At 44.3% G+C, this 13,235-nt stretch overlaps 1 protein-coding gene across 1 annotated transcript; it reads right to left on the bottom strand.

The window, feature by feature from the left end:
• Positions 1 to 2,096: 2,096 nt before the first annotated feature.
• Positions 2,097 to 10,481, bottom strand: LOC123164738 (type II inositol polyphosphate 5-phosphatase 15). Its single transcript, XM_044582285.1, has 11 exons — positions 9,350 to 10,481; positions 8,070 to 8,322; positions 7,172 to 7,976; positions 5,695 to 5,819; positions 5,499 to 5,583; positions 4,717 to 4,870; positions 4,587 to 4,624; positions 4,221 to 4,488; positions 3,966 to 4,089; positions 3,490 to 3,850; positions 2,097 to 2,797 (listed from the first exon to the last, which is right to left on the bottom strand). Exons 1-11 carry the CDS (start codon positions 10,191 to 10,193, stop codon positions 2,396 to 2,398), a joined length of 3,459 nt encoding a protein of 1,152 aa, XP_044438220.1. The 5' UTR covers positions 10,194 to 10,481; the 3' UTR covers positions 2,097 to 2,395.
• Between the last annotated feature and the right edge of the window lie 2,754 nt (positions 10,482 to 13,235).

Below are 13,235 nucleotides of genomic sequence, written 5' to 3'. Positions count from 1 at the left end.
CTCTAATATGCAGAGTAAATAAAAATGAAGGAAGCAGTACTAGTATATTATCTAGACGTGCAGTGCAGACTATTCCGACAAGTCAGTCTGACTTTGATCCAGTTGGTAGGAACGTCTGGACTCAAGTTCCAACTCAACCTATTGATTTGAGCGGTAGTGAGGGATAGTAGACCACAACATACTAAACGCTTAATCATTGGAGTGAGTTGAGTTCAATGAGATTAGCCAAACCCAACTTAGCTACAACTGCTCTTTATCCTCTAGATTCATACAACTTAGCTACAACATAGAGTACTAAGTTTGGAGAGCTGAGATTCCAGCTTGACGGAACAAGGAAACGTGCGCCTAGCGCAAAGGATCATCCGCAGGCTGCAGCAGCCCATCATGGAGACATATTCATGTCGCGCTGTCCTTTGTCCATTGGCCGCTAATGCTATGCAGTATTTTCATGCAAGAGGAACACTGTTGCATCTCTGCGTGTGGAACGGAAAATACGGCGGCACGGCAACAAAGGCGTGTGTAGTGCAGGTCGATTCGTACGGCCTTTCTCGTGGCAGAATTAGCTGGTGGCAGCCGCAACGAAAGAATCCAGTCTGACGAAACAAGGGAACGTGCGCCTAGTGCAAAGGATCATCTGTAGGCCGCAGCGACCCATCGGGACATTGATATCGCTGTACGGTGACGCTGCGTTGTCCTTTTTCCATTGGCGGCTTTGATGCTAAAAGCCACTGTGAGATGTGCTTATGCTATGTTTTCATACTACAAGAGGAAGATTGTTGCATCTCCGCGTGTTGAACGGAAGATATGCCGGCATGGCAATGGACCAGCCCCCCAAGACGCCACCGCGTGTCAGGGGGGAAGCCGCCGAGCAGAGCACCACGCACGCGGCGCATACCGCCGAGCACCAGATTCCATCGCCGTCTCGGCTTTCTCTCCCCAGTCAGCCTCAGCGCAGCGGTCGGAGAGTTGTGAACCCGTGGCCGCGATCCGAGGTCCGTCCACGCCGGCCGCGTACGTCGACATACCGTGAACGTGAAAGATTCTTCCGCTCTCGTCCGTCCATTGCACGTTCCTCGTCGGAAGGGGAAGGATGATTATATATGCAGAAATGCATGATTTAGACCGCCCTGCATCCCTGCTTGTTCCTTGTGGCGGCAAACCTTACCCGCGAATTTTGATGGGCGTGTTTCTTATAAACGGTTCGTTGCGCACGGCACGGTTGAATGTCAACGTCAGTCTAGGCCAGCCAATAAATAGTTACGTACGTTCCAAAAGAAGACATGAACTTCCAAAAGGAGTAGTACATTATCTGGACGTGCAGACTACTCCGACAGGTCTCACTTTCCAGTTGGTAGGAACGTCTGGACTCAAGTTCCAACTCAACCCATTGATGACTTCCTTTAACCAAAAGTTTTTGAGCAGTGCTAGTGGATAGCAGTAGTCCACAACATAAACGCTTGATCATTGGAGTGAGTTGAGTTCAGTGAGATTAGCCAAACCCATTTAGCTACAACTGCTCTTTATCCTCTACACTAGACTAGATGCAACTAAACTACTCATGCGCACCAAATTTTGACCAAATCTGTCCGTCGCTAGGTAGGCAGTCCACCAGATTTGACCTAGCCTAACTGCTCATGCGGTGGCCCTCTCCAATCTTCCGCAACTTGCCAAATCACAAACCCAAGTTAGTTTTCTGTACGAATGCCAAATCTCCTAAACTTTTAGCTTCCCAAGTTGGTTCTGCTTGCACTTGTGACCTGTCTCACCACAGCCTTTAGTTCGGTTGGTGGGTCCAGAGACTGCCACCTTCTCTGAAGAAACTTGTAGGTTAGACTTCAGAGGGAGAGTGAGGTGTGTTTCCTGAAAATATTCAGAGCTGAGGCCTGCAGCCTGAAGTGACTACCAAGCATCAAGCGACTCTCGTGGTCATAGATCATGATGCATGGCATGCCATGGCAGAAGCTTGTAGTACGTAGAAGCAAAGTTTCAGACTTTCGGCAACTGGATACGTCGCAACATCTCAACAGCAGGCAGCTTAGGTGGAGGGCGCTATCGAGTTCAGTATAGTCAACTCATTCTCGCAAATAAACAGGCTATTCATCAGTAGCAACTCACACAATCTGCCTTTGCACTCTTTTATGTATATATATATATAGAAAGTTCTTCCACAGCACACGCACTCCTCCACACACACACACAAAAACTAACTACAGATTACGTTCTGTAACTATGCACTTCTTCTTTGGTTACACGAAGAATGGTGAGTGCCTGCATATGTACAGCGTTAACAGTGGAGCAGCCTCTGCCTGATTTTTGTTGGTAAGCACACTATTACCTCACACCCTATACAAAACTGCTACATCAATCAAACAAGCAAGAGAAACTAGACTCGCCCTTACATGTTCCGCAGACGGTGCAAGTCATGCACCTCTGAGGCGCCGAAATGTGCGTCGGAACGTTGCAAATGATTCGACTGGCTCTTTCTGGAAGAACGTTCTGTCAGACCTTCACTCGAGGGGGCATCACCGGGCGGGGCGGCGATGGCCAGCAGACTGACCGGTGGGGGTGGTGAGCTTGCCGCGCAGCAGTGCCGGACGTTGATCCTGTGCGTAACGGTTTCGGTCGAGGTGCTGCCTGTCACATTGACCAGCAGAACAGCCTCCTTGTCTCTGGTCAGTTCGCACCATCCGCCTTGCACCACTCCGTCGACGAATTCTTCCTGCGTGTAGTAGTTCTCGTGATGCACGTTAACCTCCATTGTTTCTCCAGGCTCGATGAGACCGATGGACGGTTGGACCTGTAAGGCATGGCACATTGGAGAGAGTTAGTGGTTTGGCTGAAGCATGATGGAAGTAAAATGAAATGAGATGGCAGAACAGTAGCAAAAATTGGAGGATCAGCAGTAGATTACAGAACAGCCAGGCTAATGCATGCACACATTGACAAAACTTGGCCCGCATTTTCAGAAAAGAGCCACCGAATGGAATTCTACAAATGCAACCAAACTTGAACCTACCTCCATGTCTATTTGGTGCAATGTGATATAGGTTGTGTTTCGTCTAATTTTTAGTTCCTGGAACGGAGAAACATCTGGTGTAGTTCTCAGATAAATAATCGATAGAGAAGGGTCCAACATGCAAGTAAAAGAGAGGTCCCATAGTTCTCTTAATTTCGTTTCCTCTAGAATGAAAAAGAACATTATATTTTACAAACAACAGATGGAAAACTGTCAGTAACAACCAAAAGAATGACCAGTGATCGATCTTAGGACTCTAGGTGGAAATATGATAAGTGCTTTTGTTTGTGACAGGAGAGTCACACTAAAGTAAGCTGATAGCAAAATACTAGTACGATGCGACCGATGCGGCAAAAGAAAGAAGCTTGGACGACTAAACAAAATCCAAACCAGGCAAATGGAAGAAAACAACAACATAAATGTATTAACTATATCTCTATTCAAAACCGAAAGACACAAACTATAACTCATACCTCAAGCCAATGTGGAAGGCCAAAGGATGCCCTTGCAATAAAATCAGTTTTTGTTCCGTCCTGCTTGCTTGTCGACTGGCCTTCACACAAGATTTCAAAAGCAGACTTTTTTGATCCACAGTTATTTGTTATTCGAAGGACAACAGTTTCTTCGTTTTCCAATATAATGTTGTTTGTGCTGATTATAGTGTCTGGAACATGATGGGATTCTTGAAGCAAACAATGTAGCTTTTCATTCGATTCGATTATTTTTCCATACTCCTGCCTTCTTATCAGCTCGTTCACTCTTGCAAGATCAACACTGAACGTACAGTTCACTGGTTTATGATCGCTATCTGTCACATCCATGCATGCTTCATATCTATCAAAATGTACAAGAAAAGCATGTTATATTGGAGCATGATTATAATTGAGAAGGGACAAGATGATGTAGATTCTCTCTATAAAAAGCATGATTATGTGTTGTAGAATCTTACGATGTAATTGCAGCAACAACAGGACACTCTAATGAGCATTCACGTATTGTTTCGGAGCGGCTATCTCGATACACTATTCTATCGCACCAAGCAGGTATTCTCTTCTTCTCACCCGAATCATACCCTACATCAGAATTGACAGAAAATATTTTCAGTTGTAAAGCATTATCTGAATTTGATGTCAAAAAAACTGAACATTATTGTGGTGGAACATTTTAACCGAGAAAGAACTTTAAGTATGAGAAGAGACAGTACCTGCAAGACCTGGTTGGTGTCTTTGGAATTTGTAAGTTGGAGGAAATCTGATAAAACCTTCACGCATTCCTTGAAACACGTTTCCTGCCTTCATTTCTGCTCGAAGTTGATCCCTTTCTCTAAGCCAATCGAAGCTCCTTTGCGAGACCATATCCCTTGCCTCGTCATAGGTGATACCGTAAAGTCGGTAGTTGAAATCACCAAGAAAAACAACCATATCAGCTTCTGCCAGCTCAGGTCTATCTTCATCAGGCTGATTCCCATTGGCCTGCCAGTATGTCAATATCTATGCATAAGTATGCATCGTTGCAACTGAAGTAATCAAGGCTGGATATTATTCTACAAAACTGTTTAATGATTACATACATTCACTGCTTTATGCAATTGGACAGACGTATCAGAAGCTGTAGCAGAAAGGCAAAAAAGTTATAGGCATCATATACAGTAAAGTAGTGCAAAAGAATACTTGAAAAGAGGAGGTGTGAGAATGGAAAACCTGCAGATCCATGAGATTTGTTAAAATTCATTGTCCGATAGATATGATCGAAGTCAGCATTGCGACGAGTAACATTTTCTAGATGTGCGGCAAAATGATTGTTCACAAAACATATCCTGCGATCGTAAACTCTCATTTTTAACCCAACACCACCCTGCAAGAACAATCAACTGTCAATATGACAATATACACTAAAAATTGAACAGAAATATGGAGCGTTACTTTGACATAAGAATCACTAGATGATAAGCAACTAATGTTACTTGTTTTCTATCGTTGACCAGTTGAGATAGTTTTTCTCTACAGATTTTGTTAAGGAGGGTTGCCCCCTGGCCTCTGCATCAGTTGATGCACACAGCTGAATTTATTAAAACTGTGAGATGTAATCAATCTCAACACAAAATGACAAGCAATAGAACCCCGCGATAAAAGCCATGCAGTACTGAGTCTATTACTAGCTCAGCAGAATGCTGAGGTTATTTCTCGTCCAAGTATAACCGCCATCTGAACTCTTTGAACCTTATCACTCACTATAAAATTGTTTCTCCTTAGAACCTAGAAGAGCATATAACGAAAAAAGTTTATTTTGTGATCATATAAGCATCCAAATAGTCCTGTCTAGATTGTCAGTTTATTATTTATTTTCCAGCAGAAATATTCCCAGTTATTCTATAGTAGATCCAAGGAGAAATCTTAGGATATTCAAGTGGTAATGCAAACATAAATTGATGGCTAAGCGATACCAAATGGAAGAGTTAATACACATTTTCAAGATCATGTACCTTGTTGCCAATAGCACGTCCAAAGCCACATGGCACCGCAGCAGCATCAACATCACCAATATGTGGCTTAAGGTCTGTCCTTGCCCTTCAAATAAGCATAGATAACACAGAAGTGTGAATGCTCAAAACATAAAAATAAGTGGTAACAGAAATGTATTAGGCAGTATTAATAGAAAATTTCATGACAAGCCAGTACCATGCAGCAATAAGTAATCCAGCCAACTGCCTCGAGCCAACTCGGTGGAAGGATATTCCTTCATCAAGTGCCTTGCCAATATTGTCTATCCACCACTGCCCATTGGCACTGCCCTCAAGCCCTACCTAAGGCCATAAGCAAGACAACTTGCATCAAACAGCCGCCTTACAGAACTTACACGCAAGAGCATTAGCAATGTAGCTGCCGTTGTGCAGATTTGCAAAACGGAACAGAAACAGAATAACAAGTAAATATATATTCACAAATAATGTCCAAAAGGAAAATTGTACTTAAGTTTTATTCCCTCTCAGTTCTCACATGTAATTTCTATAAGTTCTCCGTGGTAGCGTCATTACATCACAATACTGATATAAAATTAAAACCGAATCAAGTAAACTAAAATATACTGTTCTGACAACTGTGATAGAAAAGTATGCCAAGAAGAGTCACACAGAAATGCAATATTCATCCCTAGTGGCTAAAAGAAAATAAACAACAAGAATAGGAATACAAATATAACGTAACACAAAAAGGATGACGTTTATGATACAATGTGGATGGTACAAACAAATCCACCTAATGCTTGGATAATACAGAATCACAAATATGACAAAGAATACTACCTCCCCACCGTGCATTCCATAGTAAGTTTGGTTTCGCATTTTAAGCAACTTACAAAACTGTGTAATCAATAATTGCTCAGTGCCATTTCTCTATATTATACTCCATGGATTTTTGCAAGCGTAGTTGAGTTATGGACTCTAAAGCCGACGTTTGACCATTAATTTGTCTTACGATATGAAGCTGTTTTCAAGTTTGATCTATTAGTGACACTTTAGTGTGATTGGTCATATACATAGTTGGACTGATGGGTGATCAAGAAGTACAAAAATCAAATCTCAAAATATGTTGGTCACCTTATAAATATTATCAAGAGGCTTACTATTTATATTTTGGAACAAAGCAAGAGGCAAACAGTTCTATTTTGAAACAGAGGGATAATAGTTCCTAAGTATACCATCAGTAAAGGAACATATTGGCAGTTTTAACTATACAATGCAAATGTAAAATACGAATGCAGAAACATAATTTTTTGCAGGTTATCTTCCGCGCTACAGGATGGATCCGTACATGGTTGTTACTACACCATGCGGAAGTGCGGGCGCTTATGGGAAATGGTAGCACGGGATACGTACAACCGGTTTGGATGGCGGTCCAATAGTAGGCTATGTGTGTGTGTGTATATATATATATGGCTTTATTTTCATTTTGGCAATTTTGTACTTCACCAATGGAGCTTCTTAATAGGATTTTAATAAATTTATGGCTGTGTGCATTGCAATGATGCAGAGGCTGGGCGATATCCTCCTTTTTTAAAAACCTATTTGCATGCATTAACAGTATAACTTACCTCTACTTGATCTTTGAGGAACAAAACAACATAAGGTGAAGTGAATGGTTTGGTCAACTATCTTACACTTTCTTTAGCCGCAGCCATAGCAAGAACTCCAGCACCCATCTCAACCTCTTGCAGGCCAACCACCACCAATCCAACATCAGATGATGCAGTACCCAACCATGACCAAAGCGATTCAGGTGATGCTTTCTCCTGCGCAACATTCCAAGTTCCAACCAGCATCTTAATGTTCTCTACCCTTGTATAGGACAACTCCCTCTTCGCCAATTCTGTCCGCAGAATATCATCCAGAGGCCCAGGAGAAGTTAGAGGCCATCCTCGAATACCACCATGATGGGCTAGAGTAAAGATGTAAGAACCACCAATGGCCATCTGAATGACTGGACAGCTATGTCCAGTCCATCCTCCCAGAGGGTTACCTTCAACATCCATGACTTGAACAGTACCACTGGCATAGCCCACCCACACCTTTTCTCCGAGTGCCTTTATGCATTGAACAGAAGAATTATGATAACTGAACTCTTTTAGCCAATTCCCATTTCCATCCCACATAATAATCGAGCCATCTGTGCAACCTGACCAAATTGCTCCATCCATTGCTTGAGCCACTGTTTCTGTTCGACGGTTATCTTCAACGAACGTTCCTTTAGTTGCAACTCTGCGTACTGCACCGCCAGCCCCAATCAAGGCATTCCAAGATTTCTGTAAAAAGGTGATAGAGCCTTGGTTTTTCTCCTTCTTTGTGGGTTTTACCTTGATTTCTTCCTCTATAAATTGTTCTGGCATCACTAGTGGCTCTAGACGAGCTGACTCCACTTGGCCGTCCATTCCAAATACTTTTAACAACTCCCTTGTCCGAGCATCCCTACACAAAGCATATCAAAAAATTAGTTCCAATCGGCCATGAGTTAATGAAGTTGAGAAACTGATGTGATGGCATTTATATTTAGAATCGTACCAAAGAGCAAACGTCATGCTAGTTAGACTCCAAACTTTCGCTCGACAATGGTCCGCAAGCATGTGTTTCACATCAGTAGTGGGCAAAGAGAACATGTTACCAACTGTGACATAGTTCCTAAGGTCAATATACGCATTTTCGACCAGACAAGAAGCCATATATTTTTCTTCTGGTGTTAGTGAGAGGGACTTAGCAATGACATCCCAGGGCCATGCCTTTATAACACCTCCTTCGGTGCCTGACCATATTTCACCTGTTTCCAAGAGATTGAAATGAAACATATCAATTTGGGATAAATTTTCACTCCTTTTTAGTTCAAATTTAGATTATCAACTCTTATCTGCAACAAGAGAGGTGCATGAATGCCAAAACTTGTAACGCAGCCTAGTGATTCAGATATCAATGCCTCAACAATGCTTGATTCAAGTCGGAAGAGGCCAGAAAGGAAAACTGATAATTTAGTTTTGATGTGAAATAAACTGCATAACTGAACTAATAATACTAAAATATTCCCTATATATATAGGTTTCAGAGTAGTCAATCAAGAGTCATATCCCTCACAACAAAAATCAAGAAACATATGGATCTACAGTTAACGAATACTGACTTAGCTTATTGGAATCAGTTATTTAGGAGAGAGCTGAACATTCACAAGCTAGTTCTTTTCAGAAGATGGACGAGGAACTGGAGGGTAAATGAGTGAGTGACTGGGTGAAATTCTTCGCTTTCAGTTGTAATAAAGGCTTACTTTCGTCAGCTTAATTCTGTTATCTATTCACTGGTTTTCTCAGGTTGTAGCAAGAGCGAGGCACTAGGTGCGCCTTAACCAGGCTGTGATATCAAGCTTGCTTTAATTTTCTGTAAATAATCTGGTTGATGATTAACATCAACGTGGTTGTACATGCTTGTTCCATTATTATGACAAAAAAATATAGAACCAGGATGTCCATCAGTATGGGAAAAAAGCTATTTTTATTCTTTAGAAAGGCTAACTCTACCGTCCAAAACTTCTCCAGCCTAAAGTAAAAAAGGTGTAAATGTGCCAAAAGCGCTATTGCCAAGTTAGCACTTGCCAATGATGTAAAATTAGGTAATCTTAGCATTTCGCGGTGACTTAAAATCGGCTAAATTGAACATTTCCAGTTATCATCGCGCCTTTCAGCAGAGTGCCATTGCCGGATTATCCTCATAGCTCATATCCAGTATACAATTTGCCTTTCCTCGAAGCAGTCAATGAAAACCAAAATTGCTAGGGGTGATCAAGGAAGCGAGCTTCTCACCGTATGATGTGACAACCATGGAGAGCACCGGGGTGCGGCTGTGCGCCTGCCACGACAGGGCCTCCTTGAACATGGGCGCATTCTCGCCACCGTCTGCTGCAGCTGCCGGCGTCGTGGCGAGGTCCATGCGCCACGACCGGATCCTCCCGTCCTTGTGGCCCGTCCACACGAGCTTGTTCGCGCTGTCCAGCGCGACGCAGAGCGCTGGCGGCGCGGGCACGGATTCCGTGAACGGCGCGGTCTCCTCGTCTCCCCGGCGCGCCCCCACGACGCTCCCGGCGAACAGCTCGTCGAGGCCCCACACCCGGACCCCGGACTCGGCCCCTGTCCACAGCTGGCGAAGCTGCGGCTCGCACGCGAGCGTCCGCAGGAAGGAGCACACCTGCGTCTCCCGCGGCGGGTGGGGCCGCACCTCGAGCGCCGGCGGGCGGCCAGGGTGCATGGCCGCGCGCAGCGGCACGCGGAAGATGCCCTCGCCCCCGCCCGCGCCGACGAACTCCGGCAGCGCACCCCTGCCGCCCGCGCCCCCGTGCTCCGACGTCGCCACAGCCCGCTCCAGCGTCACCGCGCCGCCGCCGCCGAAGGAGGCGGCGTGTAAGTACACCGACTCGCCGCCGCGGCTGTGGTGGTGGTGAGGCGGGAGCTGGTGGGGACACGACACGCTGCGCGCGGGGTCGTGGCGGTGCGCCGAGGCGGAGGCGATGGGTTCGTCATCGAGGCTGTGCGAGCTGAGCGCGGCGTGGCGCGCGTACGCCGCCTGCGCCACCGCGTCCCGCGCGAGCGGCTGGCTGTAGGATATCCCCTTGCGCTGCGGCGCCCGCCCCCGCTCGTCGTCGGGCTCCATGACGCCTCGGCCTCGCGTCCTGGTCCGGCCGGCGGCGATTCGAGCTCGGGCGCGCCCGTGAGGCGGAGACGGCGGGAGAGGAGAGGCGACGGAAACAGGAGCGGAAGAGGGAGGCCGCGCCGCGCCGTGGAGGCAAGGGAACTCCGGAGGGGAGCTGGTGTGACAGTGTGCGGGAAGGCTGTTTGTTTCTGGTTATATGGGTGGATGCCTCGTGGACCGGGACCATGGGGAGGCACCGGCCGTGGCAGTGGGAAAGTGGGGGGCGTGGGGAAGCTCCTCGCCGTGATGTTGGAAGCGGCCCGAAGAGGGAGGTTGGTGCTGCCCGGGATCGCTGCCCTGAAAGCTACGGCTTTCCCAAATGGATCAGGGTCAACTGTGTTGGGAAACGAGAATTCTTGCAGGGGATTGACAAATTGTTTTGGTGTGCAACTGATGACAGCCGTTCGTTTACTGTAGCTATATTCGCTCCTCGGCCTGCAGATAATGCTTTATTTTTCCTTTTCAACTTGATAATGCTCACGTTTGCTCAAAGAAAACGTTTATTGCATGAAAAACTAAAATCACAGCTTTTTATACATTGAAATGCCTGGATAACTAGGAAAAGCAAGACGAAAACAAGACTATAATCAAAGATGAAACAGTGTTTCCGTGAAGGCAAAATCTAGCCGAAAATGTTCGGTTATTAGTCTTAAAGGATTTAGTGCCCACTTTCCACCTCTGTCATTCGGAGGAGATGGCTGGTGGGAGGAGGGCGACAAAGGGTTAATTCAAACCCTACATGGACAAATGCTTGATCGAGGCATGACGTTGCCTAGGCTTGAGCTTGATGCTGTTGGTGGCTACAACAGATTGACGAGTTCCAGGAGGAGGAGATGGTGACTATGGTGATAAGCGATGCATGCTTAAAGTATACATAATTTTTTAAATTTAAATGTCATCATCTTATAACTTTGAGTCCTTTATATTTATTTGTACTGTCGTATTTATAAAAACATTCAATGTTTGTTTATGTGTTTAGCGTTTAATTCCTCGAGGCAAACAAATAAAAATTTAGAAAAAAGTACGAGGGTGATTTATGAACCCAATATAAAGCCACATGACCTAGAGTTCGTTGGGGGGGGCATAAACCCCTGATAACCCACAAGTATAGGGGATCGCAACAGTTTTCCAGGGTAGAATATTCAATCCAAATTTATTAATTCGACACAAGGGGAGCCAAAGAATATTCACAAATATTAGTAGTTGAGTTGTCAATTCAACTACACCTGAAAGACTTAATATCTGCAGCAAGGTGATCAGTAGCAAAGTAGTATGATAGTTTGATAGTAACGGTAATGGTAGCAATAGAAATAGTAGCAATTTTATAGTGGTTGTAACAGTAGCAACGACGAAACTAACTTAGCAAAGATTAATGCATGAAAAGCGTAGCCATTGGATCAGTGATGGATAATTGCGTTGGAAAATATTCACCATGTAGCAGTTATAACCTAGAGCAACACAAAACTAACTCCAATTCATCAATATAATGTAGGCATGTATTCCGTATATAGTCATACGTGCTTATGGAAAAAAAACTTGCATGACATCTTTTGTCCTAACCTCCCGTGGCAGCGGGGTCTGTAAGGAAACTAAGGGATATTAAGGCATCCTTTTAATAGAGAACCGAAACAAAGCATTATCACTTAGTGAATACATGAACTCCTCAAACTACAGTAATCACCGAAAAGAATCTCAATTATTGTCACCTTGGGGTATGCAAATCATAACACGTAATAGCTGCATATAACTTACAAGATAGGATCAAGAGCACACATATATTTATGAAAACAAAATCGGTTCAGATCTGGAATCATGGCACTCGGGCCCTAGTGACAAGCACTAAGCATAGCAAAGTCATAGCAATATCAATCTCAGAACATAGTTGATATTAGGGATCAAGCCTTAACAAAAATAACTCGATTACATGATAAATCTCATCCAACCCATCACCGTCCAGCAAGCCTATGAAGGAATTACTCACTCCCAGCGGTTAGCATCATCAAATTGGCGGTGAAGATGAGTTGGTGATGACGACGGCGACGGATTCCACCCTTCGGAGCCCCGAACGGACTCCTGATCAGCCCTCCCGATTAAGAACAGAAGGTGGCGGCGGCACCATATCGTAAAACGCGATGAATCCTTCTCTCTAATTTTTTTCTTGGCGAATTGGTATATATGGAGTTGGAGTTGGGGTTGCCGGATGTCAAGGGGGCCACAAGCTTGCAGGACGCCCCTCTGAGCTTGTGGCTCCTGGGTGGCCCCCCTCTAGTATATTTTTCCGCCAGTATTTTCTATATATTCCACAAAAATTTTCCGGAAATTTTCAGGTGAATCCGAGAACTTTGATTTCTGCACAAAAGCAACACTATGGCAATTCTGCTGGAAACAGCGTCAGTCCGGGTTAGTTTCATCCAAAATAAGAGCAAAAGTGTTTGGAAAAGTAGATACGACGGAGACGTATCAACTCCCTCAAGCTTAACTCATTGCTTGTCCTCAAGCAATTCAGTTGGCAAACTAAAAGTGACAAAGATAAACTTTTACAAACTCTGTTTGATCTTGTTGTTGTAAATATGCCTAACCAATGTTCAGGTTTTTAGCGAAGATTATGAATTAACCATATTCACAATAACACTTAGGTATCACATTTACTCACATGAATGACATAACTAACTAGAGAGCAATAATAGGATATCTCGGATGACAACACTTTTTTTAAACAATCATAATCTAATATGACATAAAGGAATCTCGCTAGCCCTTTCTGAGACCGCAAAACATAAATGCGGAGCACCTCTGAATTCAAGCACTGACTAGATATTATAATTCATGGCAAAAGAGATCGAGTCATGCTCATACTCAATATCAACTAAACGCAAAGCATAAAAATGACAATAGGGCTCTCCAACTGGTGGTTTAATGAGAAGATGATGACCCAACAATAAAAGTAAATAGATAAGCCCTTCACAGAGGAAAGTAGGGATTCGCAGAGGTGTGAGAGCTCGC

This window comes from Triticum aestivum, chromosome 7D (assembly GCF_018294505.1).
Source record: "Triticum aestivum cultivar Chinese Spring chromosome 7D, IWGSC CS RefSeq v2.1, whole genome shotgun sequence".
Classification (NCBI taxonomy): domain Eukaryota; kingdom Viridiplantae; phylum Streptophyta; class Magnoliopsida; order Poales; family Poaceae; genus Triticum; species Triticum aestivum.
This window is presented reverse-complemented; position numbering and strand designations above follow the sequence as displayed.